The sequence below is a fragment of the Psittacula echo genome (assembly GCF_963264785.1).
Source record: "Psittacula echo genome assembly, chromosome: 5".
NCBI lineage: Eukaryota > Metazoa > Chordata > Aves > Psittaciformes > Psittacidae > Psittacula > Psittacula echo.
The window spans coordinates 11,225,938-11,253,779 of NC_137739.1; the positions used below are offsets into that span (position 1 = coordinate 11,225,938).

The 27,842-nt window shown below is 52.2% G+C and overlaps 2 protein-coding genes across 9 annotated transcripts in view; one reads left to right on the top strand and one right to left on the bottom strand.

Moving 5' to 3' along the window:
- Window positions 1-16,652, top strand: LOC308221726 (uncharacterized protein). Of its 4 annotated transcripts, none has more exons than XM_080618925.1 (5): window positions 1-139; window positions 4,420-7,014; window positions 8,015-8,208; window positions 10,881-10,988; window positions 16,517-16,652. In XM_080618925.1, the coding sequence occupies exons 1-2, from the start codon at window positions 52-54 to the stop codon at window positions 6,252-6,254; spliced, it is 1,923 nt and encodes a 640-aa protein (XP_080475051.1). In that variant the 5' UTR covers window positions 1-51; the 3' UTR covers window positions 6,255-7,014; window positions 8,015-8,208; window positions 10,881-10,988; window positions 16,517-16,652. The 4 variants fall into 4 exon arrangements, with proteins under 4 accessions (XP_080475051.1, XP_080475049.1, XP_080475050.1 ...); XM_080618923.1 differs by lacking the exon at window positions 16,517-16,652 and adding an exon at window positions 11,757-11,966; XM_080618924.1 differs by lacking the exon at window positions 8,015-8,208.
- The window catches only part of LOC308221724 (uncharacterized protein), an 18,172-nt gene continuing 2,311 nt past the window's right edge, over window positions 11,982-27,842 (bottom strand). Inside the window, exons 2-5 of one of the 5 annotated variants that reach the window (XM_080618916.1) lie at window positions 23,740-25,570; window positions 19,002-19,109; window positions 13,463-15,862; window positions 11,982-12,106 (exon numbers count right to left, since the gene is read on the bottom strand). In XM_080618916.1, coding sequence (XP_080475042.1) covers window positions 19,088-19,109; window positions 23,740-25,570 — 1,853 coding nt within the window. In that variant the 3' untranslated portion in view covers window positions 11,982-12,106; window positions 13,463-15,862; window positions 19,002-19,087. Of the gene's footprint in view, window positions 12,107-12,193; window positions 15,863-17,975; window positions 18,098-19,001; window positions 19,110-21,781; window positions 21,976-22,975; window positions 23,116-23,739; window positions 25,571-27,842 lie in introns of those variants that run through there. The other 4 variants (XR_013956967.1, XM_080618917.1, XM_080618915.1 and 1 more) reach the window with 4 other exon arrangements.

Genomic DNA, 27,842 nt, shown 5'->3' on the forward strand with positions numbered 1-27,842 from the left:
GCCCAGCTCGCCTGACCCTCTTGGTTTGTTTCCCCGGAGCTGGAGCCGGAGATGATCATCCACATGGATCAGAAGGAGGAACTGCGGTTGTGCCGTCTCCGCTCCTGCGAAGGGAAGACTGCTGTCAGCGGCAGCTCAGGTAAGGGCCATCAGCGTGAACCCGTCATGAGAAACAGTGCTCCAGGAGCACCAGCGCCCACAGGATGTACAAGGGCGGCGGTGCTGGGTTGGAGCAGGGCCCGTGCAGCTTCACCTGCTGCCTGTGACGAGGGTATTCATAGCGCCACAGGCCACCAGGCTGGGAGGGATCTCAAGGATCATCCGGTGCAACTTTTCCAGGCAGAGCATGCCCTGGACTGGATGTCGCAGTGCCCTGTCCAGCTGAGTCTTTAAAGTGTCCAGCACTGGGGAGTGCACCGCTTCCCTGGGGAGATTATTCCAATGGCTGGTTGTTCTCACTGGGAGAAATTTTCCTCTTGTGTCCAACCAGAATCTCCCCAGGAGTAAGTTGTGCCCCTTGTCTTTTCCATGTGACTCCTTGTGGAAAGGGAGCCTCCGTCTTCTTCATAGCCACCCTTAAATACTGGACTGTGGTGGTCAGGTCTCCCCTGAGCCTTCTTTTCTGTAGGCAGAACAAGCCCAGCTCTCTCAGCCTTTCCTCATACAGCAGGCTGCCCAGCCTTTGATCAAGACCCAGAGAAGGGCAGACAAGCAGTGATGTGTCCCTGTATCCTTTCACAGGCCTGCGCCGTCTGTGGCTTCAGAAGCTCCTGAACTAGACACGTAATGTCTCAAGATCTGTCTTCTTGCCTTCTCAAGCTGCGCCCATTGTAGCATCCGTGGCAGCTTGCAGCAAGGAGTTTCACAGCTTATTTAGGTGCTTGATGAATTGCTGCCTCCTTTAGTTTGCTTTGAAAGTGCCTTTTACTGCTGCCAGGAGTTCTTAATTTAGAAGAGATGGTGCAGGATAGATGCCAAACCACCCCACAGGCCACTTGTGTTTTTATAGTCCTCTGTGATACCCCCTATCAGCTGTACCTTTTCCCAGCAGAATGGGCAGTTCACTCATCTCCTATACAGAAGCTGTTCTGTGCCTCTGATGGTTCCCGTCATGCCTCTATCTTCCTCAGCTCTATCAGAGTGTCTCTGACATGGGGGATCCGTCCTCCCCCTTGCACACAGTCAGAATGTGGGTTTTGAGCAGCAAGGCAGAATTACGTTCTCTTTTCTTCCCTATTTTTTCCCCCCGGCACTCATTGATGCTTGACTGGCTGTGTTGTGTGCCTAGGAGCTGCAGTTTTCACCCAGCTCCTCAGACTCCAAGGTGCTAATGCTGGATGATATGAAGAACATTCTAGGCCCATCGTGGTGTAAGTGCAAGCTGTAGAGGCTGTTCTCCTCTGAAGGTCTTTGTTTGCCTGCAGTGAACATCCCTGTCACCTGGTTGGTCAGTATCTTAAGGCTCTGCCACAGTTTGTAGTCAGCCTTTGTGTCTTTAACCCTGAGGAACACAAAATCATCAGCAAATGTTTCCACCTCCCTTTTCCCTTCCTTACTGCCCTGTGAGCTTCATTCATCCTACAGCAGCTTAGTTTCTTTACCAGTTTTGGTGAAGAACGAATGTCTTTTGGGATGCCTTTGGACCCCACATGTCCCTTTTGATAAAACTGGGGCCATCTCTGAAGAACTCCGAGTGGTTTGTGAAGTGAGACATCTCTTTCCAAAGGCCGTGCCAGGTCTTCCCCAGGCTGTCCTCTCGCCATCTGTCCATTAAGTCTTTTACTCAGATTTCTGTTTGTTTGCTCAGAATGTTGGGCCCCAGATCTCCCCTCCACCCCTTTCTGTGGCATCACATCAGCCACCTCCAGTCCCAACAGTGAGGTACCGGAGTCAGAAGTCCAGCAGCTTACTCTGCTTACCTGGAGCTTGCCTTGTAGCTATAGCACTGGCACTCTTGGGAATATCAGAGGTCTTGCCATCAACTCAAATTGGCATGTGCTGAGGAACAACCACATTCTTCATGTCTCTCTTGCTTATTCATTTTTGCCAGTTCAGCCTTATGCTTCTAGTATTAATTCCTCCTCATTGTGAACTTGCTCTCCTTCCACTTGAAATACTTCCAGTGAGTTCGTGTCTTGGTTTAGTTCAAACCCTTTACAGACAGCGTGTCCTAGTTGCCAGTGAAGGTACCTAGTAGCTCAGAAGTAACAGAAATGATTGTAGAAGCACTAGAGCCGTGACAATAATTGTAAAAAGAAGCTTGACACTCCTCATCTTCCCCCAAAAGTATAGAACACCATAGAAAACTTAATTGTCACGTACTTCTGAAGGCTTTTTCAAGGTCTATGTAAAGAACCAAAATTCTGTTTGAGTGCCAAAGTTAGCATCTCTTTGGGCACAACGGCAACAGAACAACTTTGCTAGCTCCACTGTCTACTCAGTACGTCTGACGAACTTGTCAAGAGCTTCATGCTGGCCTGCCAGGAACATCTTCTTTCCATCCTGTCTGTGGATATCACCTTTCTCTTTTCCTCGAGTCCTGGCTGGAGTAGCTGCAGAGAAATGGAAATGCCTTTGTGGTAACTAGCAAAATTGCATTTTCTGTTCCTCTCAAGGGATGGTTTTAATGAAAACTGTGTGAGGGAAGAAGTGGCATCACTGCCACAGCAAGCTGCCGGAGAAGGTATCTTAGGAGTTCACTGTGAAATCATATTGTGATGTTTTCTTGTGCTTCCCAGAAAGAGGAAGATGAAATATGTACATATATCAGTCTGGGGTTGAACTTCTAGACTCTCCTTCCTTTATTGCACACTTATGGTTCAGTAGCAACTCACGTCTTCCATGGCCTGCACTTCCTTATCTCAGCTCTGCCAGACCACAGGAGGTGCCTGTGGTTTGTACAGCAATCCCATGTGACCGATATGGTACTGGTTTATTTCATAAGAGTGTTCAGAGACCCACAAGATATCTGTTGAATCTTTAAGCAGATCTGGAGATGTGCTTTGTGTGCATGTCACGCAGGTGCTGTCTTGCTCATTCAGCCTGCAAAGAGCTGTGTTTCTTGTGGACAGCAAAAGGCACAGCATTGTTGGGGGCACGTGGTTCTGGACCTGCTACATGCTCATCAAACCACATTCAGAGCAGTGGGCTGGAAGGAGTCGCTGCTCTCTGTGAACACCCTAGAAACCAGCACAAGCCCCTTGTCTTGAACAGGCTTTCAGGTGAGCTTGGGTCTGCGCAGCGAACATTCATAGCAGTAACGCTTCTGCAAGACTTTATATACATAAGAGGGCAGGGATTTGTTCATTGCCTGTGTCCCAGGAGCCTCATAACTGTTCAGCTAGCGTTAATTTGACTTGCACCTACCTTCATCTTCTACCTGTGTTAGATTTCCTCAGTGCATAATCTGGAACCAGCCATGGGGGATCTTCAGTTCACCCACCACGTTGCACAACGGATTTGTTCTGCACCAGTGAAAGCATAAGGTTAATTTGCTTCTGCTCCAAGACTGGCATAAGCCAGGCTCCAGGCGGTCTCCGTGTCTCATGCCTCGTGCATCTTCTCTTTCTCTGCAGTACCAGCAGCACAAGAGCACGGAGATTACTGTTGCAACCCAAGTAATGTTCTGCTGAACAAAGCAGTTCTTTATGGCCTAACTCTGGCTCCCAGTTCAACTTTTAGTAACATCCTGTGGAGACAAGCAGAGAGAGCTGGGCTTGTTGAGCCTGGAGAAGAGAAGGCTCTGGGGAGATCATAGAGCAGCTTCCAGCACCTAAAGGGCCCAACAAGAAATGTGGAGAGGGGCTTTTGACAGGAGCAGGTAGGGACAGGACAAGGCGGAATGGCTTTAAACTGAGAGAGGGGAGATTTAGGCAAGGTGAAAGAAGTTCTTCCCTGTGAGGATGCTGAGGCGCTGGCACAGGTTGCCCAGAGGAGCTGTGGCTGCCCCATTCCGGGCAGTGTTCAAGGCCAGGTTGGATGGGGCTTGCAGCAACCTGGTCTAGTGCAAGGTGCCTGTGCACATGGCAGGAGGCTGGAACTGGGTGTGATCTGTAAGGTCCATTCCAGCTAAAACCGTCCTGTGGTTCTGTGATTTTCAGATACAACATCCTGGAAGAGCAAGCATCTTTCCCATTCAAGCAGTAAACCTTTGCCTCTAATATGCCAGTGATTCCAGGAGACTGAGGTTCTGGTGAAGCATGCAGGGCAATTTACAGCATTTGCTCCTGTGAACACTCTGAAAAATCCACTGTGTAGTTTGGAGGGAAATACCATGTCCTGAAGGCAGGATATAGCAGAATGTTTTATACTTAAAGTCAGTCTGTCTGCTGAATTTTTAGAATTTGTCCCCTTGGGATTTGCCCTGTCCAAAGCTTCCAGTCCTGCCTGTGACTTGTCTGGATTCTCATTTTATTGCAGGTGAAGATGGGATTGTGAGCAAGAATGAAGACAATGCCCATCAAGGCATCTCCAGGCCAGTGGAGCCCAAGGGTTTATGCTCAGGACTCTCTGAGGAGAACAGTTCCCAGGGTCCTGCGCAGGACCCTGTTCTCCCACGCAGGTCAGAAAGGATTGAGAGATCCAAGAGCTTCCAGGTGAGCTCCAACCTCATCCAGCATTGGAGAATCCACACCGGAGAAAAACCCTTGACCTGCACCGAATGTGGGGAGAGTTTCTGGCAGCGGTCACGTCTCATCCAGCACCAGGGGATCCACACAGGGGAGCGGCCCTACAAGTGCTCTGAGTGTGGGAAGAGCTTCAGCGTGAGCTCGAAGCTGATCCTACACCAGGTAATCCACACGGGGGAGAAGCCCTACAAGTGTGCTGAGTGCGGGAAGAGCTTCTCCAAGAACTCGAAGCTCGTCCTGCACCAGCGCGTGCACACCGGGGAGAAACCCTATGAGTGTACAGAGTGTGGGAGGAGCTTCAGCGTGAGTTCAGAGCTGAGACGACACCAGCGGGTGCACACTGGGGAGAAGCCCTACGAGTGCAGGACCTGCGGGAAGAGCTTCAGCGTGAGAGTGTCCCTGACACGATACGAGTGGATCCACACAGGGGAGAAGCCCTACAAATGTGCTGAGTGTGGGAAGAGCTTCTCTGAGAACTCGAAGCTCCTCCTGCACCAGCGCGTGCACACTGGGGAGAAACCCTACGAGTGCGGGACCTGCGGGAAGAGCTTCAGCTTGAGCACTGCCCTGATACGTCACCAGCGGGTCCACACCGGGGAGAAGCCCTACAGTTGTGCCGAGTGCGGGAAGTGCTTCACCGCGAGCTCCTCCCTGACACAACACCAGCGGGTCCACACTGGGGAGAAACCCTACGAGTGCTCCGAGTGTGGGAAGAGCTTCAGCGTGAGCTCGAAGCTGATCCGGCACCAGGTAACCCACACCGGGGAGAAGCCCTACAAGTGTGCCGAGTGCGGGAAGAGCTTCTGCGAGAACTTGCAGCTTGTCCGGCACCAGCGCGTGCACACTGGGGAGAACCGCTATGAGTGCACGGATTGTGGGAAGATCTTTGGCCGGAGCTCCGCACTCATGAAACACCAGCGGATCCACACTAGGGAGAAGCCCTACAGGTGTTCTAAGTGCGGGAAGAGCTTCTCCAGGAATGCACACCTCATCCTGCACCAGCAGATGCACACCGGGGAGAAACCCTACAAGTGCTCCGAGTGTGGGAAGAGCTTCAGCGTGAGCTCACAGCTGATCCGGCACCAGGTAACCCACACCAGGGAGAAGCCCTTCAAGTGTGCCGAGTGCGGGAGGAGCTTCATCGGGAAGTCGCATCTCATCCAGCACAAGCGGGTGCACACTGGGGAGAAACCTTACGAGTGCAGGACCTGCGGGAAGAGCTTCAGCGTCAGCACAGGCCTGAAACGACACCTGCGGATCCACACTGGGAAGAAGCCCTACAAGTGTGCAGATTGCGGGAAGAGCTTCTCTGACAACTTGCAGCTCATCCGGCACCAGCGGATCCACACAGGGGAGAAGCCATACAAGTGCTCTGAGTGTGAGAAGAGATTCAGGGTGAGGTCAGCCCTGCTACAGCACCAGCGGGTCCATACGGGGGAGAGGCCCTATGCCTGTGCCTACTGCGGGAACAGCTTTCGGCGGAGTTCCCACCTCGTCCAGCACCTACGCATCCACACTGGGGAGCGTCCATACGTCTGTGCTGAGTGTGGGAAGGGCTTCCCCATGTGCTCAGCGCTCTTCCGGCACCAGCAGACCCACAGGGGTGGAGAGCCCCAGGTGGGGTGAGTGTGGGGAGCAGTGAGGTCTGATGCCCTGTGAGCAAAGCCCGGTGTCTCCCCCTCCCATTGACCACCCTGCTTGTGGAGGGTGAAAGAAGTTTCTTCCCCTAGGAATGAGCCCTCAGAGAGGAAGAAGGGGGGGGGCCGGTGGAGGGAGCTGATTGGAGGTTTGGGGCAAGTGCCAGGAGGAAGGTGCCAGACTCTTTTCAGTGGTGGCCACCCCAGGATGAGCAGCAGTGGCCATGAACTGAAACACCAGAGGTTTCACCTCGACATGAGGAAGAACTTGTTCCGTTGCAGTGGCAGAGCACTGAACCGGCTGCGCAGGGGGATGTGGAGGCTCCATCTCTGGGCACATCCAAGCCCCGGCTGGACACGTTCGGGTGTCCCTGCCCCGGCAGGGCTGGGACCGGGTGACCCCGGGGTCGGCTCCCACGGCTCGTGCCGCTCGCACTGACCCCGCGCAATAAACGTTCGTTGAACGCCGCCGGGTTGCCTTCTCCGGACTGCGGCTGCGCGGGGACTCGCGCCGGCCGCCCGCCCGCCGGGATCTCGGTGGTAGCCGTTGGAGGGGGCGGGGACTTAGGGCCGCTGTGTGGCGTCCGGGCCTCCTCCAGCACTCGGCGGCTCGGGCTCGTGCCGCGGGCGGTTCCTGATTGGCTGCGCGGTCCCCACCCTGGGTGATAAATTCGGGGCGGCCGGGCCGGGCCTTTGTGTCACGTCGCGGGTCTGAGGGCGGGTCTCGGGGTCTGCGGCAGAGGCGGAGGGTGAGTGTTCGCGGCGCGTGTCCATGGCAACGCGGCGGGTCCGGCCCCGGGCTGAGGCCCTCGGGGTTACCCCCGGATTAACCCCCCACCTCCCGGGGGGCTCTGCTCCGCTGGGCCCGCCGCTTCTTCCCGTTCCCGCGGACGTGTAGGCCCGGGACCTACGGCGCTCAACCGGCAAAGCCGTGTAGGCCGTATGAGGGCCGCGTCCGTGTGCCTTTGCCTCTCGAGGCCTGGGCCGTCGGTCCCGGGAGCAGCCTCCAGCCCGTGGCTCTGGCCTGGGCCTCAAGCTGTTCTGGGTCAGGTGCTGCCGTCTGCCAGCCGTGTGCTCGGGAGCAGCGGGGCTGTGTGCGGCTGTGCTGGGCCAGTGCTTGTCAGGCCTCCCACATCTCTTCCCTCGGCTCCTGCGGGCGAGTGTCCGCACAGCAGCTGGTGCCAGAGTGGCTGCCTCATACCCTGCAGTGGTTCCTGCACACAGCTCCTCCAGGAGGATGTCTGAGTGTTTCAGGACAGGAGCTGCACCCGGTTCTGCTGGTGCCCTGGGGGCACTTGGCTCTTCTCTGTCCTTGGCGGTGTTCAAGGCCAGGTTGGATGGGCCTTGGAGCAACCTCTGCTAGTGGAAGGCGTCCCTGCCCGTGCCAGGGTCTGGGAACTGGATGAGCTTTAAGGTCCCTTCCAACCCCAGCCATTCTATGGTTCTGTAACTCTTGATGCTGCTGAGCTCAATAAAGAGCTGGAAGGATGAAGGCCTATGAAGCCTATTGCTGTCCCAGCTCTTCCTTTGTTGGGTGACACAGATATCTTATTCAAGCCTCATAGAGCCTAGCCCAGCACTGCTTTACATACATCAGCTATAAGTGCCTGTCACTGGCCCTGCTTGGGGTGTCCTAGGCACAGCTGACTGCATGCTGGGATGGGCAGGGCAAGTAGTGGCTCTCCCCAGAGCAAAGGCTGTTCACCAAGTTCATGTGTGCCTGTCATACTCCTTTTCTGCTCTCCCCAGGTGTAAAGCTGGTTGACTGATGTGCCTCTTGTGCTGTTCTCCCAGGCAGACTGAGAAAACAGATTCTGGATGCACTGCCTGGCACAAGGGCTGATTACCGAAGTGCAGAACTGGACAAGATCTGTGAACTTACCAGGAGTTTCCCTCCTTGGTCACTTTGTTGAGGTGCTGGACAGTGGCTCTGGGGGACAGAGGTAGGGTTTACGTGGGCACCTCTAAAAGTGCCTTAGACTTGAATTATTTCCTAGATGTAGGCAACGTCCAGGTGAAGTCTTGACCCCACCTGGGATCAGGCAGTGTAAAAATTATTCTGTGAGGCTCCATTGGATTGTTGGGATTAAGTGTCTTCCTACCCTGAGAAGAATGGCTGTGCATCTTGAGTGTGAAACTTGCTGTGGAAATGTGTCTGGGGCAAACTAAGTGCTGGCTAGATGAGATAGGGATGTTTTCTCAGAGGGTTTGAACGCTGTTATTGGGAAAGAAATGTTTGGAGTGCTGAGGTGTTTTGTACTAAGCCTTGTCTCCTATTTCCCGCCTCACTACCTGCCTCGTGTAGCTGTTGGATTCTCCCAGGAGGCTGCTGGTAGGGCCCTGGGAAGGTATGTGTTTACGCTGAACATCAGCCAGGTCTTGATGAGCAGAGCTCATGAAGCAAATGAAATGACATTGCAGCCTCTGCAGTGGAAGTGGGCAGCTGCTCGAGCTGCCTGCTTGGTGAGTAGGACACTGCCTCTTCCAGGGGAGCAAAACCGTGAGAAATGAGGGCCCTGACCAGTGACCGTGTGGTGGGTTTTCAGCTACCAGATTTGGAGTAAAAGGGATGTGTAATGGTAAGAGATACAATGATTCTTACTTCCCTTCCTCCGAGTTCTCATGCGATACCCTAGTACTGAAAAGGACAGGGGTTTGATTTGTGCTGACTTGTCTCCTGAATTCACGGCTCATCCTGTCTATGCTGGATGGTATTGGGAAAGATCTCAGTTTCCATGTTGTCCTGTGTATGTACTGTCATCAGTACTGTCTGGAAGTATAAGATAAATTGGAACCAGTTTCTCCAGTTTAGTTTTGGAATCTGCATTTCTTGAGGAGTGCCTGACTTGAAGCCAGCTGCGCAGGAAGCCAGGATGCCATCAGGACTTGTGCAGCTGTGCTGGCAGGAGGCTGGCTGTGCTGTGAGGCAGACAGGCTGTTCCCCTGGGCCCGTGACCAGGTGCTGGCTCAGGCTGGGCAGGTTCTGCCCCTTTGCTTCAGTTTCCCTTCCCCATGGTGGGTGTTTGGAGCTGTGACAAGTTTGCTGAGCTGGTGTGGTGCTGCTGTCCAGTGAGTGATCAAAATGAAAATAGCGCCCTTGAACCTGGCTTCCCCTACCCTCTGGTTGGGGAGGCTGTGCTGTGTCCTATCCTGTGGTGCAGGGCCCTGGGGATGTGGGGCTGCTTCCCCTGTGACTTCTGTTACTGCAGTGGGCTGGCTGGCATGACAAAGTACTGTGTTGTGGTCAGTCTTTGCCCTGGGAAAGGCTCTGTCCCAGTGGACCCCAGGACTGTGTGATCACAGGGGAAACCTTCACCCTGGTGATGTGTCCTCCAAACTGGGTGCTCAGACCCAGCTCCCAGCGCTCCTGGCCGGGTCCTGTGCTGGAGTGTGGAAGGGCAGTGAAAGTGGCTGTAGAACAGGGCTTCAGAAAGTCGGGCTGAGGAGCCAGAGGGCAGTTAATTTATAGCTGGGGTGCTCCATGTGAGCTGGGAGCCAGCAGCTGCTGTGCTGGTGCTGGCCCTGTGCTGAGCTTGGTGAACCTGCAGCTGCCTGCCTGCTCTTCTAGCCCTGAGGAGGCTGACGTCGAATGGGAGAGTGTGAGGGATGGCTCTCTTTCAGTGAGTGCTTTCCAAGAGCCAGGAAGCAGCTTAGTTCCTTGTTCATCTGGCAAGGCTGCCTGTAGGGTGATGGTGCTGCTCTGCACAAAGCTGATTACAGGTCCATTTTGTAAATGAGGTGCCTGGATTTCTGCTTAAGAGGAAACTCAGCTATAAGCCAGGTGTCTCACTCCTGCTTCTGGGTAGGTCTTTGGGTGTCCTGCTACATCTCTGGAGATTTTTCTGTTTGTTTCCTTTTGCAGAAGAGGAGGGAGAACTCAGTTACTTCTGGGGGTTGAAGTAAACCCTGCTATGCATGAGGGGAGAGTGTGAGTGGTAGCAGGAACCATCTGCAGCAGCCGTTTTGACTCTTCCCATGCAGTACAGCCCAGAAAAGGCAGAGCAGTGAACTCTGTCCCTGCTTTGGAAGTTCCTCTGCATATACTCCATTGCAGGGAAGGTGTTTGTCTCCCTGTGAGCTGCCTGACTCCTGCCCCAATTCACCACTGCTTTCCTCTAGGGAAAGCTCCGTATCACTGTGAAAATGAAGTAGCTCATTGTTCTCCATCGCGATTGAAGGAGAGGTGTTTCCCTTTGCTTCTGCCCAGCTCAGAGTCTGGCATTGGATGAAATGTTTGATAGCACCAGTGGCAAGCAGCTTGCTCACAATCTCAGTGCAGCTAGCTAGTGTGGAGGTCTCTGATCATTTTCAGCCAGGAGCTATCCTGAAGTGGGAAACCAAATGCAGCGTGCTGTGTTGTAGGTCTCCTCTGAGGCCAACATTTGGTGAGCTGGGTGGTGGTAGTGTTGAGGTTCACTGGGGTAATTGAACTGAACAAGCAAGATTGCTTCCTTGAAAGAGCCTGCTGTGCCATGGAAATGGCCAGTGGCTGTTCCTCACCACCCTGCTTGGTGGAGCAGCTCAGAAGCTGCTTGCTGTATGGCTCAGCATTTCAGACCCATCCCTTCGTGAAGGCAGCTTCCCTCTAAAACCCCTCTCTGATTTTGCCTTTCAGGTTGTCTAATCTCCAGCGCTAACCAGCAATGCCACCTGCAATGGAGAGCGCAGAGAGGGGAGAAGGGGAAATGTTGTGCTATGAGGAAACAGAAGATGATAATGTCAGGTGAGTCCTGTCTCACAATGTGGCACAGACAGTATTGGGTAAGGCAGGAGACCTTCCAGGTTAAAGGGTGATCTTTCTCCTCATCTGAAAAGGGGTGGGGGACTCCAATAGCTGATTAATCAAATGTGTATGTGCGGTAAATCTGTTTAAATCAAAGTGTACCAGCAGGGATGGGAAGGAGCAGTGTGGCTAAAGCTGGCAGCAAGCAGTTGGGGTTTTTTGCCTTTACTATCACCTTGCACTTCAGAAATGCTTTGACCATTTGGCAGTTGTGTTTGTGCCTTCCTGGCCAAGGCGAGGCAGTTTTCCATGGTTTGCTGGGCAGACTCATGTGATAGCAGCTTCTTGTTTGGAAAGATGACCCTAGAGGTGAACTATGCTCTATGCCTCTCTTGCCTTTGAAGAATGCCCACCGGTTTAGGCAGGACTATTGTCTTGGAGGTTAGGTTAAACAACAAATTCACACACATGCTCTGAAAGTCGAGGCTTCAGACTTGGGAAGAGTGAGCAGGGTGCCTCCCAGAATACCTAGGTATTCCGTGCTGGTTGACTTCTCTTTGACTTGAGCCAGTTTCATGGTGCCTGGCTGCATGCCCACTCGGTGGGTCTGGAGTGCCTGTGTCTCTTGCAGCTATCTGTAGCAGACTAGTCAGAAAACCTGATCAGTGTCCTTTCCAAAGTGGACTGATGTTAGGCTGTAAACTGTCTGGGACTCTCGGGGAAGTCTTGGACCCTAAACTGTCGTCTTTTACGTATTTATTTTCACAGCATCTTCTGACTTTTGTCGTTCTGGCAGTTCTGAGTCTGCAGAGTGTTACTGAACAAAATGGACTCAACACTTCAAAATAAGAAGCCGGATTTCTAAAAGTATTTATATATTTGGAACATGTCAATATTTTTATTTTTATACCATATATCTTTGAGTTTATTTGATTTATATAACATACAATAAACAATTTGAAAGGTACCAATGATAAATTATAAGTAATGTCTTATGACAGGTCGGGGGTGCATTCTAAGCATCCCCACTGGGTCTAGTGGAGAGCAGTAGAGTCTGTGCCTGTACTAACTGAAACCCCAGGCAGAGAACTGGAGGAAGAGGAGCTGACATGGGCACCCTGCAGGAAGGAGAGGTGGGAGAGATCAGTCAGGGAGAGAGCCCAGTTCATGTAGGCTGTGCAGCCCCAAGGTAAGAGAGACCTGGGGAAAAGGGGGGTGTCAGCTGGGAGGATGGGCTGTGGGAAGGGTCTGGTCTGGCCTCAGAGGGAGGGCTCCTGGTGGAGGGGAAAGGGGTGGCCAGTGATGAACCTCTTGTCTGTCAGGTCTATGGCAGGTATAGGGTGTGTGGGGGGACCTCTTAGGAAAGCCTTCTGCCACATGTGATGAATTGTCAGGAATTTGGGATAGTTTTCTTCCCTGGCTTTCACATCACTTTTCCTCACCCACCTTTTTGTACATGAGCAGACTTTGTTATGTGAAAAGGACAAGGCTTGCCTCAAGTGGCATTCTAGCAGATGTTGTTACCCTCAGCGTACCGTGTATTTCTCTCTCAAGTACACACTTTATCCCTGAAAAATCTTCAGTCCTACTCACCAGTCTTAATATGGGAAAATAAGTAAGATCCCTTCCCAGCTTTTTTATTCTCTTAGGTACGCCTTGTATTTACAATCAAAGCTTTTGTACTCAATTATTACATCTTGACTTAATGTGGTGTCACAGTTCAGTGCATGTAAATTACAGTCATTCAAATAACACTGTGTCATAAAGAAGTGTTTAGTATGTTATGAAAAAATGTGAGGATGGAAGGCACGGACCCTGAGGTACAGTACAAGCTGGATCGTTTATGACAAGGATTACACGATATTTATATGCTTCCAAGCTATTAACCAAGCACATCTGTGTCTGCATTGCGGGTACATTTACGACTTCGGGCAAAAGGTCTATCTGATTTTTCTCATCAACATCCTCTATCCTGCCGGCGAATATCTTCCCACCGATCAGTACGCGTGGGAGGGTGCATGAGCACTGGCAAAGCTTGTGTCTCACAACAGCTAATGCCAGGATCAGGCGGGAATAGATCTGGCTCAATTTCTGGGTCTACTGGCCCTGGGTCGAGAGGGTCCGGAGTGGCGTTTGTTGGGACAGGAGGGACTGATGGTGCCGATGCCTCCTGTGCTGCCCTGTGAAGTGTCTCATAGACTGAGTGCCATACGGCCAGCAGTTTGGGGGCTGCCGCGTCATCCCCTGTGGCTGCATCCCAGAGGCAGACCCCAATCTTGTCCCATATTGCCTTCTGCTAAATATTAGTTGATATCGCCTCAATGGCATGGCTCGAGACCCATATTAACAAGTCTTTCAGTCTGTCTTCATTCACAGTAACCCCCTTCTTCGCTAGGAATTTTACTAGTATTCTGTACACTGACTTGTGCTCGGGGGATACTGAGTTTCCCATGTTCCCGTTCCCTGCCTCTTACCTCAGTCAGAGGTATCGGTTAATTGCTGCAGCCTTTTGGAGTTCGGCTGGGTGTCCTCACAGATCGCGGAGTCACCACTCTTCAGCAAGTCCCCGTTCGGGCGCCATTTGTGAGGATGGAAGGCAGGGACCCAGAGGTAGAGTACAAGCTGGATCGTTTATGACAAGGATTACACGATATTTATATGCTTCCAAGCAATTAGCCAAGCACATCTGTGTCTGCCTTGCGGTTACATTTACGACTTCGGGCAAAAGGTCTGTCTGATTTTTCTCATCAACATCCTCTATCAAGTTCTGACATCCTTATTCCTTGCCAGTTCCAACATCTTCCAAGTACCAGTCAGGGACGGGTCACTCTTACTTACCTGCTGTAGTTCCTCCTTCCCATGATCTCTGACAGTTGCGATGCATTCCAAGCCCCACAAGATAATGGTGAATTTTAATCACTGAAAGTGTCTCCATCCTCCTGTCTTTGTCACCCTTAAACGTTGCACCAGGGCAGTCTCTGCCTAATGCAGAAAGATGACTTAAATACCGCATCTGTGCTGTCAGGGTTTGCAGGTAACTACTTTGCGGGGGCTTGGCTTGGTGCTTCCTTGGTGCTGCCACTGACAAACTGAGATGTCTCTTGTAATTCTAAAACTTTCCTCAGATGCTGAGAAAAGGATTAAAAATCTTTTATGGCCTTAAAGACCACAAGGACGTTTCTGACATGCACTGCAAATTCCCTGACAGAAATCATTCAATCCCCTGCTTCATTACTCCGTAAGCAAAGGCAGCCTTCCCAAGCTAGGACCGGTGTTGCCATGTGCCAGGGATGATGTGTTGCCAGCCAGTTCTGTTTGTATACATTCATGTGTTTTCTTGCCTTCCTAATGCAGGCTCATTTGTCTTGGAAAACACATTGCTTTCATTTTTATTTCCAGTGTGTAGTAACAGCTATCAAAAATATTTTGATACTTCTGTTTAACACTTCCAAGGCTGCAGAAAAAGCAAACCAAACCCAACTTTTCAACTCAGGTACTGATTGCTTTTCAAGCTAAAGAAAGGAGCAGGTATGTTACCGGCATTGTACAAAGCTTGTCTTGCCAATATACACCATGTGAGCCCTGAGTGAGCTTCGGAACACACTGCTTATAAATTCACTGTGACAGTGAAATGATCAGCGGCCCTATGGGTCATCCTTTGCAGCTACCACCACGCTGATTTGTGTGCTGTCATGTTTGCTGCCTGAAAAAATAGCCTCTGTAGGTTTATTCTGAAAAGCTGTGCTCACATGTTTAGCTATGTTCTCGCATCTTGCATCTGAAAAGAGAGCTGTTTTCTTACGCAGGCACAGTTCCGTGCGTACACGTATTTCAGAACATATTCCCTGTCTTAATGCCATTTCTTGAGTGGGTGCGATCCATCACCAGGGTCTCTGCTGTGGCCAAGCCCCATGGAGGGGCCGGTGTAACTGCAGTGTTCAGGAATGCTGTAAAGCAGAGTTGTGACTTATGCACCTTCCCCTTCTACCAGATTACACTTAGAGAGCCAGCTTTTAGGTATCCAAGGGGTAAATCCAAGAGCAATCCTTGCTGTGCTTCTTCAAGGGGACTGGAGCTGCTCTGGAAGTGGCTTTCAAATGTGCCTGTATGGTTTTAGTATCATTCCCACATAAAATTCCTTTCAGAGGCATTGCATATATGCTGCTTGTTGTGTAATGAAACATGAAGCACATGGGAGAGGTGATGCAGCCTTGAGCAAAACCACGTTTGAGCCGTGGCCTGCCTGCATAGGGAGTCAGAGGTACCCGCAGTGTTTCTCTGCTCAGGTTCCCTGCCTCTCCAGCTGCCCTGATGCAGTCTTGTAAGCTTAGATGGCTCAGGAACGCTCTCTCCCTATGGATTTAAGTGATCGCTGAAGGTTTAAGTTTGTGCCTAAGCTCAGCCTGCCTCCACTCTTGGGACCTGGGAGGCTCCAGCAGCCTGGCAGTGCCCTGTCGGGGTCCCCATCTCTTGGAAACGCAGGCAGTCTACCTACAATCTCCAGAGCTCTGCTTTGTGTCCTCTGGATGCTTTCTCCTTAGAAAGCGCTGGCTGCTGCCGTGTCTTCTTCATCGACCTCCTGCCATGAAGGGTCTACATTACCCCCGAGGTGGGCATTTGCTGTAGGTCTGGCACGGATGAGCCTTCCCAGCACGCAGAGCTGAAGCCTTCCACAGGTACCCCGAGAGAGACCCTTCTCCTGTGGGGACACCCTCCGGCAGCGCCGGCGCCTCATCCCGCTCCGGACACCCCGCCCGGGAGAGCAGACAGAGCTTCAGGGGCTCTGGCAGCAGGTGACCCACCTGCGGGGGGAGGCCGCGCCGGTGTCCGAGCGCGGGGGGAGCTGCCCTCGGTGATATAAGGAAAGCAAGTGCCTGGAAAACATAGGGTTAAAATACTTTTAACTTAATTTAGGTCTCAGATAGAGAACAACGTTTGTGTTGTAAGCCTGTGGTGTCATAACAGAATTTAATAGTCTTACTAACAAGAGTGAATTATTTCTTACCATCCTTCTAATTATCAGATTGGAGACAGTGACTCCCAAACATCTGCTAGCTTAGGATACTCCTTGTCTGCCCATCCTGTTCTGCTTGCAGTAGATTTTGTACGAAGGCCACACTGGTCTAAATCTTTGCCAGCAATCAGAAACTTACAGATAGGGCTGGTTTCAGCTGGTTTTGTGATTACTGGGGCATCCCACTGTGCCAAAGGTGAAAAGTGAGGAAGACTGCTTACTTCATCTTGAAGAGCCCTGCCCACAACCATCGGAGGGCAGTGTGCAAGCACCAAAAGGGAGGAGACTTATGATAATGAGTACCTAAAGTAATTGTAATATCACCGCCTGCTCTCTCTGGGGAACCTAATGAATATGCATGTTTGTGTGTAATAAATATCTGCTTGCTTAACCCCTCGGTGTGCAAGTTAGGAGGAGCGGTCCCCCTTTCACCCGGTGCCCTAATAAACATACCTGCTTTATAACTCTCTTTGAGTTGTAGAGTCTGATTCTGTGCTTCTATTTGGCACCCCAGATGGGACAATCTCTGCCCGGCTGCGGGACCTACTGAGGACGGGACTCCTCTGGGCACCCCCGAGATTTCTTGGGAGGACTCCCCCACTCACTCAGATCACCGCAGGGGCAGACAAGGACCATCACCAGTGAATCATCAGGTATGTTTAAACCAGGTAAAGGGGATACCCGTAAGTCATACTGAGACGTCCTACGTGAGGTAAAGAGCACGGGTGCTCGCCCCATGGGTTAGTTTGGTTTGATAGGTTATCGATCCAAGGGTAACTGTACTAACGGCTTTATGAGCCTTTGGCAAGTAAACACTGGCTTAAGGTTTCTGTCTTACAATTATTGGCTTAGACGACATTCTGTGTGAAGTGGGTGACTGAGAGACGGGCCCTTGTGTGAATGAGTGTTTTGTGTGAGTGAGACGTGGCATAGCTACGAAGCGAGTGTGGAGTCCTGATCCGCGGTTCCATGTTCTCTGTGAGGAGAGCGGCCGGAGACAGACAAAGTGTGTATGTCTCATGAAATTGAACCTATTGTTGAGTTTTGGTGTCCTATCCACCGTGATATTGTGTGTGAACCAGTTTTCGTCTTTGAATGGTTTGTTTGTGAGGATAAAGTGTCAGTGAAATTTGGTTGGGATTTTTCGTGTGTTAATTGCCCGGGAAATTGGTCCGACTGGGACCGGATTGAACGTTCGTGTGAATTAGTACGAGCAGTTTGTGGAAATCTGGGAGAACTAAAGAGCCAGTAGAGCAATATGGGGGTTAATTGTCAGAGTAGTGTTCAAGCTCGCTGGCGCGGGGCTGGAACTAGCCCTTGCCCTATCTGTCATCACTGTTGTTTGTATATCCAAGCTAAGTGTCGTGCTTGTTCAAAATATATTATCCCTTTTGGTGGGAGACAAGCAGTTTCTATACAGAACTGTTTGGAATTTGGGTGTATCCGTTGTGGGTGCCGCACTCCGTTACACCTTTTCCTCTGGGTAAGATGTTATTGTTGTAGGCTAACCGTGTCGTATATCTTTAAAGGACTACAATGGGAGGACAACAGGACAACAGAGTGGGGGAATTCTCAGAAAGAGCCCGTTAGGTTGCATTTTAGCTCATTAGAAAGATATAGGGGTGCCACCGGGAGGAATTGTGAGTAAGAAAACCCTGATCAAATGTTGTAATCAGTGGTGGCCTTTATGTAAATTGGAAGATGGGGAAAAGTGTCCCTTTAATGGAACTTTGAATTATACTACCTTATTACAATTAATGTTATTTTTGAGACGACAAGGAAAATGGGATGAAGTTTCATATGCTGATATGTTCTTTACCCTTCGGAATCATCCTGAATGGCAGACAGAATGTGGGCTGGGGCCAAAACAAGCCCAAACGATGTTGTTCATCATGCGATATTGGTCAAAGGTGCACTAAACAGGATAAAATTCACCACGATACAGAGCAGGAATTAGTAGATATAGTCAAACCCCCACCAAAAAGACGGGAGAGTATGGATTCGGATGATGCTGTTACTTCTCCAGGCAGTCCGGTCTCCTCGCGAACCCGGCAGAAGCCTGTCCTGCAGGCACCTCTTAGAGAGGCAATAGGACCTGAAGGAACCACAATGCTAATTAGAGTACCCTTTTCTACCCTGGATCTAGAAGCATGGAAAAAGGTTGCAAAAGATTACCGTAATGACCCTGTCGGTGTTACAAGGCATTTGCAATTTCTAGTGAAACAACACAATCCAGATTGGAATGACATACAGTTGCTGCTAGAAGCAATGACAGAAACGGAGAAACAATTAATATTAATATAATTAATATTAAAAACACTTTGGAAAGGACACTGATCAGGTTTTCTGACTAGTCTGCTACAGATAGCTGCAAGAGACACAGGCACTCCAGACCCACCGAGTGGGCATGCAGCCAGGCACCATGAAACTGGCTCAAGTCAAAGAGAAGTCAACCAGCACGGAATACCTAGGTATTCTGGGAGGCACCCTGCTCACTCTTCCCAAGTCTGAAGCCTCGACTTTCAGAGCATGTGTGTGAATTTGTTGTTTAACCTAACCTCCAAGACAATAGTCCTGCCTAAACCGGTGGGCATTCTTCAAAGGCAAGAGAGGCATAGAGCATAGTTCACCTCTAGGGTCATCTTTCCAAACAAGAAGCTGCTATCACATGAGTCTGCCCAGCAAACCATGGAAAACTGCCTCGCCTTGGCCAGGAAGGCACAAACACAACTGCCAAATGGTCAAAGCATTTCTGAAGTGCAAGGTGATAGTAAAGGCAAAAAACCCCAACTGCTTGCTGCCAGCTTTAGCCACACTGCTCCTTCCCATCCCTGCTGGTACACTTTGATTTAAACAGATTTACGGCACATACACATTTGATTAATCAGCTATTGGAGTCCCCCACCCCTTTTCAGATGAGGAGAAAGATCACCCTTTAACCTGGAAGGTCTCCTGCCTTACCCAATACTGTCTGTGCCACATTGTGAGACAGGACTCACCTGACATTATCATCTTCTGTTTCCTCATAGCACAACATTTCCCCTTCTCCCCTCTCTGCGCTCTCCATTGCAGGTGGCATTGCTGGTTAGCGCTGGAGATTAGACAACCTGAAAGGCAAAATCAGAGAGGGGTTTTAGAGGGAAGCTGCCTTCACGAAGGGATGGGTCTGAAATGCTGAGCCATACAGCAAGCAGCCTCTGAGCTGCTCCACCAAGCAGGGTGGTGAGGAACAGCCACTGGCCATTTCCATGGCACAGCAGGCTCTTTCAAGGAAGCAATCTTGCTTGTTCAGTTCAATTACCCCAGTGAACCTCAACACTACCACCACCCAGCTCACCAAATGTTGGCCTCAGAGGAGACCTACAACACAGCACGCTGCATTTGGTTTCCCACTTCAGGATAGCTCCTGGCTGAAAATGATCAGAGACCTCCACACTAGCTAGCTGCACTGAGACTGTGAGCAAGCTGCTTGCCACTGGTGCTATCAAACATTTCATCCAATGCCAGACTCTGAGCTGGGCAGAAGCAAAGGGAAACACCTCTCCTTCAATCGCGATGGAGAACAATGAGCTACTTCATTTTCACAGTGATACGGAGCTTTCCCTAGAGGAAAGCAGTGGTGAATTGGGGCAGGAGTCAGGCAGCTCACAGGGAGACAAACACCTTCCCTGCAACGGAGTATATGCAGAGGAACTTCCAAAGCAGGGACAGAGTTCACTGCTCTGCCTTTTCTGGGCTGTACTGCATGGGAAGAGTCAAAACGGCTGCTGCAGATGGTTCCTGCTACCACTCACACTCTCCCCTCATGCATAGCAGGGTTTACTTCAACCCCCAGAAGTAACTGAGTTCTCCCTCCTCTTCTGCAAAAGGAAACAAACAGAAAAATCTCCAGAGATGTAGCAGGACACCCAAAGACCTACCCAGAAGCAGGAGTGAGACACCTGGCTTATAGCTGAGTTTCCTCTTAAGCAGAAATCCAGGCACCTCATTTACAAAATGGACCTGTAATCAGCTTTGTGCAGAGCAGCACCATCACCCTACAGGCAGCCTTGCCAGATGAACAAGGAACTAAGCTGCTTCCTGGCTCTTGGAAAGCACTCACTGAAAGAGAGCCATCCCTCACACTCTCCCATTCGACGTCAGCCTCCTCAGGGCTAGAAGAGCAGGCAGGCAGCTGCAGGTTCACCAAGCTCAGCACAGGGCCAGCACCAGCACAGCAGCTGCTGGCTCCCAGCTCACATGGAGCACCCCAGCTATAAATTAACTGCCCTCTGGCTCCTCAGCCCGACTTTCTGAAGCCCTGTTCTACAGCCACTTTCACTGCCCTTCCACACTCCAGCACAGGACCCGGCCAGGAGCGCTGGGAGCTGGGTCTGAGCACCCAGTTTGGAGGACACATCACCAGGGTGAAGGTTTCCCCTGTGATCACACAGTCCTGGGGTCCACTGGGACAGAGCCTTTCCCAGGGCAAAGACTGACCACAACACAGTACTTTGTCATGCCAGCCAGCCCACTGCAGTAACAGAAGTCACAGGGGAAGCAGCCCCACATCCCCAGGGCCCTGCACCACAGGATAGGACACAGCACAGCCTCCCCAACCAGAGGGTAGGGGAAGCCAGGTTCAAGGGCGCTATTTTCATTTTGATCACTCACTGGACAGCAGCACCACACCAGCTCAGCAAACTTGTCACAGCTCCAAACACCCACCATGGGGAAGGGAAACTGAAGCAAAGGGGCAGAACCTGCCCAGCCTGAGCCAGCACCTGGTCACGGGCCCAGGGGAACAGCCTGTCTGCCTCACAGCACAGCCAGCCTCCTGCCAGCACAGCTGCACAAGTCCTGATGGCATCCTGGCTTCCTGCGCAGCTGGCTTCAAGTCAGGCACTCCTCAAGAAATGCAGATTCCAAAACTAAACTGGAGAAACTGGTTCCAATTTATCTTATACTTCCAGACAGTACTGATGACAGTACATACACAGGACAACATGGAAACTGAGATCTTTCCCAATACCATCCAGCATAGACAGGATGAGCCGTGAATTCAGGAGACAAGTCAGCACAAATCAAACCCCTGTCCTTTTCAGTACTAGGGTATCGCATGAGAACTCGGAGGAAGGGAAGTAAGAATCATTGTATCTCTTACCATTACACATCCCTTTTACTCCAAATCTGGTAGCTGAAAACCCACCACACGGTCACTGGTCAGGGCCCTCATTTCTCACGGTTTTGCTCCCCTGGAAGAGGCAGTGTCCTACTCACCAAGCAGGCAGCTCGAGCAGCTGCCCACTTCCACTGCAGAGGCTGCAATGTCATTTCATTTGCTTCATGAGCTCTGCTCATCAAGACCTGGCTGATGTTCAGCGTAAACACATACCTTCCCAGGGCCCTACCAGCAGCCTCCTGGGAGAATCCAACAGCTACACGAGGCAGGTAGTGAGGCGGGAAATAGGAGACAAGGCTTAGTACAAAACACCTCAGCACTCCAAACATTTCTTTCCCAATAACAGCGTTCAAACCCTCTGAGAAAACATCCCTATCTCATCTAGCCAGCACTTAGTTTGCCCCAGACACATTTCCACAGCAAGTTTCACACTCAAGATGCACAGCCATTCTTCTCAGGGTAGGAAGACACTTAATCCCAACAATCCAATGGAGCCTCACAGAATAATTTTTACACTGCCTGATCCCAGGTGGGGTCAAGACTTCACCTGGACGTTGCCTACATCTAGGAAATAATTCAAGTCTAAGGCACTTTTAGAGGTGCCCACGTAAACCCTACCTCTGTCCCCCAGAGCCACTGTCCAGCACCTCAACAAAGTGACCAAGGAGGGAAACTCCTGGTAAGTTCACAGATCTTGTCCAGTTCTGCACTTCGGTAATCAGCCCTTGTGCCAGGCAGTGCATCCAGAATCTGTTTTCTCAGTCTGCCTGGGAGAACAGCACAAGAGGCACATCAGTCAACCAGCTTTACACCTGGGGAGAGCAGAAAAGGAGTATGACAGGCACACATGAACTTGGTGAACAGCCTTTGCTCTGGGGAGAGCCACTACTTGCCCTGCCCATCCCAGCATGCAGTCAGCTGTGCCTAGGACACCCCAAGCAGGGCCAGTGACAGGCACTTATAGCTGATGTATGTAAAGCAGTGCTGGGCTAGGCTCTATGAGGCTTGAATAAGATATCTGTGTCACCCAACAAAGGAAGAGCTGGGACAGCAATAGGCTTCATAGGCCTTCATCCTTCCAGCTCTTTATTGAGCTCAGCAGCATCAAGAGTTACAGAACCATAGAATGGCTGGGGTTGGAAGGGACCTTAAAGCTCATCCAGTTCCCAGACCCTGGCACGGGCAGGGACGCCTTCCACTAGCAGAGGTTGCTCCAAGGCGCATCCAACCTGGCCTTGAACACCGCCAAGGACAGAGAAGAGCCAAGTGCCCCCAGGGCACCAGCAGAACCGGGTGCAGCTCCTGTCCTGAAACACTCAGACATCCTCCTGGAGGAGCTGTGTGCAGGAACCACTGCAGGGTGTGAGGCAGCCACTCTGGCACCAGCTGCTGTGCGGACGCTCGCCCGCAGGAGCCGAGGGAAGAGATGTGGGAGGCCTGACAAGCACTGGCCCAGCACAGCCGCACACAGCCCCGCTGCTCCCGAGCACACGGCTGGCAGACGGCAGCACCTGACCCAGAACAGCTTGAGGCCCAGGCCAGAGCCACGGGCTGGAGGCTGCTCCCGGGACCGACGGCCCAGGCCTCGAGAGGCAAAGGCACACGGACGCGGCCCTCATACGGCCTACACGGCTTTGCCGGTTGAGCGCCGTAGGTCCCGGGCCTACATGTCCGCGGGAACGGGAAGAGGCGGCGGGCCCAGCGGAGCAGAGCCCCCCGGGAGGTGAGGGGTTAATCCGGGGGTAACCCCGAGGGCCTCAGCCCGGGGCCGGACCCGCCGCGTTGCCATGGACACGCGCCGCGAACACTCACCCTCCGCCTCTGCCGCAGACCCCGAGACCCGCCCTCAGACCCGCGACGTGACACAAAGGCCCGGCCCGGCCGCCCCGAATTTATCACCCAGGGTGGGGACCGCGCAGCCAATCAGGAACCGCCCGCGGCACGAGCCCGAGCCGCCGATTGCTGGAGGAGGCCGAGACGCCACACAGCGGCCCTAAGTCCCCGCCCCCTCCAACGGCTACCACCGAGATCCCGGCGGGCGGGCGGCCGGCGCGAGTCCCCGCGCAGCCGCAGTCCGGAGAAGGCAACCCGGCGGTGTTCAACGAACGTTTATTGCGCGGGGTCAGTGCGAGCGGCACGAGCCGTGGGAGCCGACCCCGGGGTCACCCGGTCCCAGCCCTGCCGGGGCAGGGACACCCGAACGTGTCCAGCCGGGGCTTGGATGTGCCCAGAGACGGAGCCTCCACATCCCCCTGCGCAGCCGGTTCAGTGCTCTGCCACTGCAACGGAACAAGTTCTTCCTCCTGTCGAGGTGAAACCTCTGGTGTTTCAGTTCATGGCCACTGCTGCTCATCCTGGGGTGGCCACCACTGAAAAGAGTCTGGCACCTTCCTCCTGGCACTTGCCCCAAACCTCCAATCAGCTCCCTCCACCGGCCCCCCCCCTTCTTCCTCTCTGAGGGCTCATTCCTAGGGGAAGAAACTTCTTTCACCCTCCACAAGCAGGGTGGTCAATGGGAGGGGGAGACACCGGGCTTTGCTCACAGGGCATCAGACCTCACTGCTCCCCACACTCACCCCACCTGGGGCTCTCCACCCCTGTGGGTCTGCTGGTGCCGGAAGAGCGCTGAGCACATGGGGAAGCCCTTCCCACACTCAGCACAGACGTATGGACGCTCCCCAGTGTGGATGCGTAGGTGCTGGACGAGGTGGGAACTCCGCCGAAAGCTGTTCCCGCAGTAGGCACAGGCATAGGGCCTCTCCCCCGTATGGACCCGCTGGTGCTGTAGCAGGGCTGACCTCACCCTGAATCTCTTCTCACACTCAGAGCACTTGTATGGCTTCTCCCCTGTGTGGATCCGCTGGTGCCGGATGAGCTGCAAGTTGTCAGAGAAGCTCTTCCCGCAATCTGCACACTTGTAGGGCTTCTCCCCAGTGTGGATCCGCAGGTGTCGTTTCAGGCCTGTGCTGACGCTGAAGCTCTTCCCGCAGGTCCTGCACTCGTAAGGTTTCTCCCCAGTGTGCACCCGCTTGTGCTGGATGAGATGCGACTTCCCGGTGAAGCTCCTCCCGCACTCGGCACACTTGAAGGGCTTCTCCCTGGTGTGGGTTACCTGGTGCCGGATCAGCTGTGAGCTCACGCTGAAGCTCTTCCCACACACGGAGCACTTGTAGGGTTTCTCCCCGGTGTGCATCTGCTGGTGCAGGATGAGGTGTGCATTCCTGGAGAAGCTCTTCCCGCACTTAGAACACCTGTAGGGCTTCTCCCTAGTGTGGATCCGCTGGTGTTTCATGAGTGTGGAGCTCCGGCCAAAGATCTTCCCACAATCCGTGCACTCATAGCGGTTCTCCCCAGTGTGCACGCGCTGGTGCCGGACAAGCTGCAAGTTCTCGCAGAAGCTCTTCCCGCACTCGGCACACTTGTAGGGCTTCTCCCCGGTGTGGGTTACCTGGTGCCGGATCAGCTTCGAGCTCACGCTGAAGCTCTTCCCACACTCGGAGCACTCGTAGGGTTTCTCCCCAGTGTGGACCCGCTGGTGTTGTGTCAGGGAGGAGCTCGCGGTGAAGCACTTCCCGCACTCGGCACAACTGTAGGGCTTCTCCCCGGTGTGGACCCGCTGGTGACGTATCAGGGCAGTGCTCAAGCTGAAGCTCTTCCCGCAGGTCCCGCACTCGTAGGGTTTCTCCCCAGTGTGCACGCGCTGGTGCAAGAGGAGCTTCGAGTTCTCAGAGAAGCTCTTCCCACACTCAGCACATTTGTAGGGCTTCTCCCCTGTGTGGATCCACTCGTGTCGTGTCAGGGACACTCTCACGCTGAAGCTCTTCCCGCAGGTCCTGCACTCGCAGGGCTTCTCCCCAGTGTGCACCCGCTGGTGTCGTCTCAGCTCTGAACTCACGCTGAAGCTCCTCCCACACTCTGTACACTCATAGGGTTTCTCCCCGGTGTGCACGCGCTGGTGCAGGACGAGCTTCGAGTTCTTGGAGAAGCTCTTCCCGCACTCAGCACACTTGTAGGGCTTCTCCCCCGTGTGGATTACCTGGTGTAGGATCAGCTTCGAGCTCACGCTGAAGCTCTTCCCACACTCAGAGCACTTGTAGGGCCGCTCCCCTGTGTGGATCCCCTGGTGCTGGATGAGACGTGACCGCTGCCAGAAACTCTCCCCACATTCGGTGCAGGTCAAGGGTTTTTCTCCGGTGTGGATTCTCCGATGCTGGATGAGGTTGGAGCTCACCTGGAAGCTCTTGGATCTCTCAATCCTTTCTGACCTGCGTGGGAGAACAGGGTCCTGCGCAGGACCCTGGGAACTGTTCTCCTCAGAGAGTCCTGAGCATAAACCCTTGGGCTCCACTGGCCTGGAGATGCCTTGATGGGCATTGTCTTCATTCTTGCTCACAATCCCATCTTCACCTGCAATAAAATGAGAATCCAGACAAGTCACAGGCAGGACTGGAAGCTTTGGACAGGGCAAATCCCAAGGGGACAAATTCTAAAAATTCAGCAGACAGATTGACTTTAAGTATAAAACATTCTGCTATATCCTGCCTTCAGGACATGGTATTTCCCTCCAAACTACACAGTGGATTTTTCAGAGTGTTCACAGGAGCAAATGCTGTAAATTGCCCTGCATGCTTCACCAGAACCTCAGTCTCCTGGAATCACTGGCATATTAGAGGCAAAGGTTTACTGCTTGAATGGGAAAGATGCTTGCTCTTCCAGGATGTTGTATCTGAAAATCACAGAACCACAGGACGGTTTTAGCTGGAATGGACCTTACAGATCACACCCAGTTCCAGCCTCCTGCCATGTGCACAGGCACCTTGCACTAGACCAGGTTGCTGCAAGCCCCATCCAACCTGGCCTTGAACACTGCCCGGAATGGGACAGCCACAGCTCCTCTGGGCAACCTGTGCCAGCGCCTCAGCATCCTCACAGGGAAGAACTTCTTTCACCTTGCCTAAATCTCCCCTCTCTCAGTTTAAAGCCATTCCGCCTTGTCCTGTCCCTACCTGCTCCTGTCAAAAGCCCCTCTCCACATTTCTTGTTGGGCCCTTTAGGTGCTGGAAGCTGCTCTATGATCTCCCCAGAGCCTTCTCTTCTCCAGGCTCAACAAGCCCAGCTCTCTCTGCTTGTCTCCACAGGATGTTACTAAAAGTTGAACTGGGAGCCAGAGTTAGGCCATAAAGAACTGCTTTGTTCAGCAGAACATTACTTGGGTTGCAACAGTAATCTCCGTGCTCTTGTGCTGCTGGTACTGCAGAGAAAGAGAAGATGCACGAGGCATGAGACACGGAGACCGCCTGGAGCCTGGCTTATGCCAGTCTTGGAGCAGAAGCAAATTAACCTTATGCTTTCACTGGTGCAGAACAAATCCGTTGTGCAACGTGGTGGGTGAACTGAAGATCCCCCATGGCTGGTTCCAGATTATGCACTGAGGAAATCTAACACAGGTAGAAGATGAAGGTAGGTGCAAGTCAAATTAACGCTAGCTGAACAGTTATGAGGCTCCTGGGACACAGGCAATGAACAAATCCCTGCCCTCTTATGTATATAAAGTCTTGCAGAAGCGTTACTGCTATGAATGTTCGCTGCGCAGACCCAAGCTCACCTGAAAGCCTGTTCAAGACAAGGGGCTTGTGCTGGTTTCTAGGGTGTTCACAGAGAGCAGCGACTCCTTCCAGCCCACTGCTCTGAATGTGGTTTGATGAGCATGTAGCAGGTCCAGAACCATGTGCCCCCAACAATGCTGTGCCTTTTGCTGTCCACAGGAAACACAGCTCTTTGCAGGCTGAATGAGCAAGACAGCACCTGCGTGACATGCACACAAAGCACATCTCCAGATCTGCTTAAAGATTCAACAGATATCTTGTGGGTCTCTGAACACTCTTATGAAATAAACCAGTACCATATCGGTCACATGGGATTGCTGTACAAACCACAGGCACCTCCTGTGGTCTGGCAGAGCTGTGATAAGGAAGTGCAGGCCATGGAAGACGTGAGTTGCTACTGAACCATAAGTGTGCAATAAAGGAAGGAGAGTCTAGGAGTTCAACCCCAGACTGATATATGTACATATTTCATCTTCCTCTTTCTGGGAAGCACAAGAAAACATCACAATATGATTTCACAGTGAACTCCTAAGATACCTTCTCCGGCAGCTTGCTGTGGCAGTGATGCCACTTCTTCCCTCACACAGTTTTCATTAAAACCATCCCTTGAGAGGAACAGAAAATGCAATTTTGCTAGTTACCACAAAGGCATTTCCATTTCTCTGCAGCTACTCCAGCCAGGACTCGAGGAAAAGAGAAAGGTGATATCCACAGACAGGATGGAAAGAAGATGTTCCTGGCAGGCCAGCATGAAGCTCTTGACAAGTTCGTCAGACGTACTGAGTAGACAGTGGAGCTAGCAAAGTTGTTCTGTTGCCGTTGTGCCCAAAGAGATGCTAACTTTGGCACTCAAACAGAATTTTGGTTCTTTACATAGACCTTGAAAAAGCCTTCAGAAGTACGTGACAATTAAGTTTTCTATGGTGTTCTATACTTTTGGGGGAAGATGAGGAGTGTCAAGCTTCTTTTTACAATTATTGTCACGGCTCTAGTGCTTCTACAATCATTTCTGTTACTTCTGAGCTACTAGGTACCTTCACTGGCAACTAGGACACGCTGTCTGTAAAGGGTTT

Excerpts from the sequence above, each read along its gene's own strand:
- LOC308221726 (XM_080618925.1), top strand. The coding sequence starts at position 52 with ATGATCATCCACATGGATCAGAAGGAGGAACTGCGGTTGTGCCGTCTC. Across the intron at positions 140-4,419 it reads TGCTGTCAGCGGCAGCTCAG|GTGAAGATGGGATTGTGAGC; the intron begins GTAAGGGCCATC and ends ATTTTATTGCAG.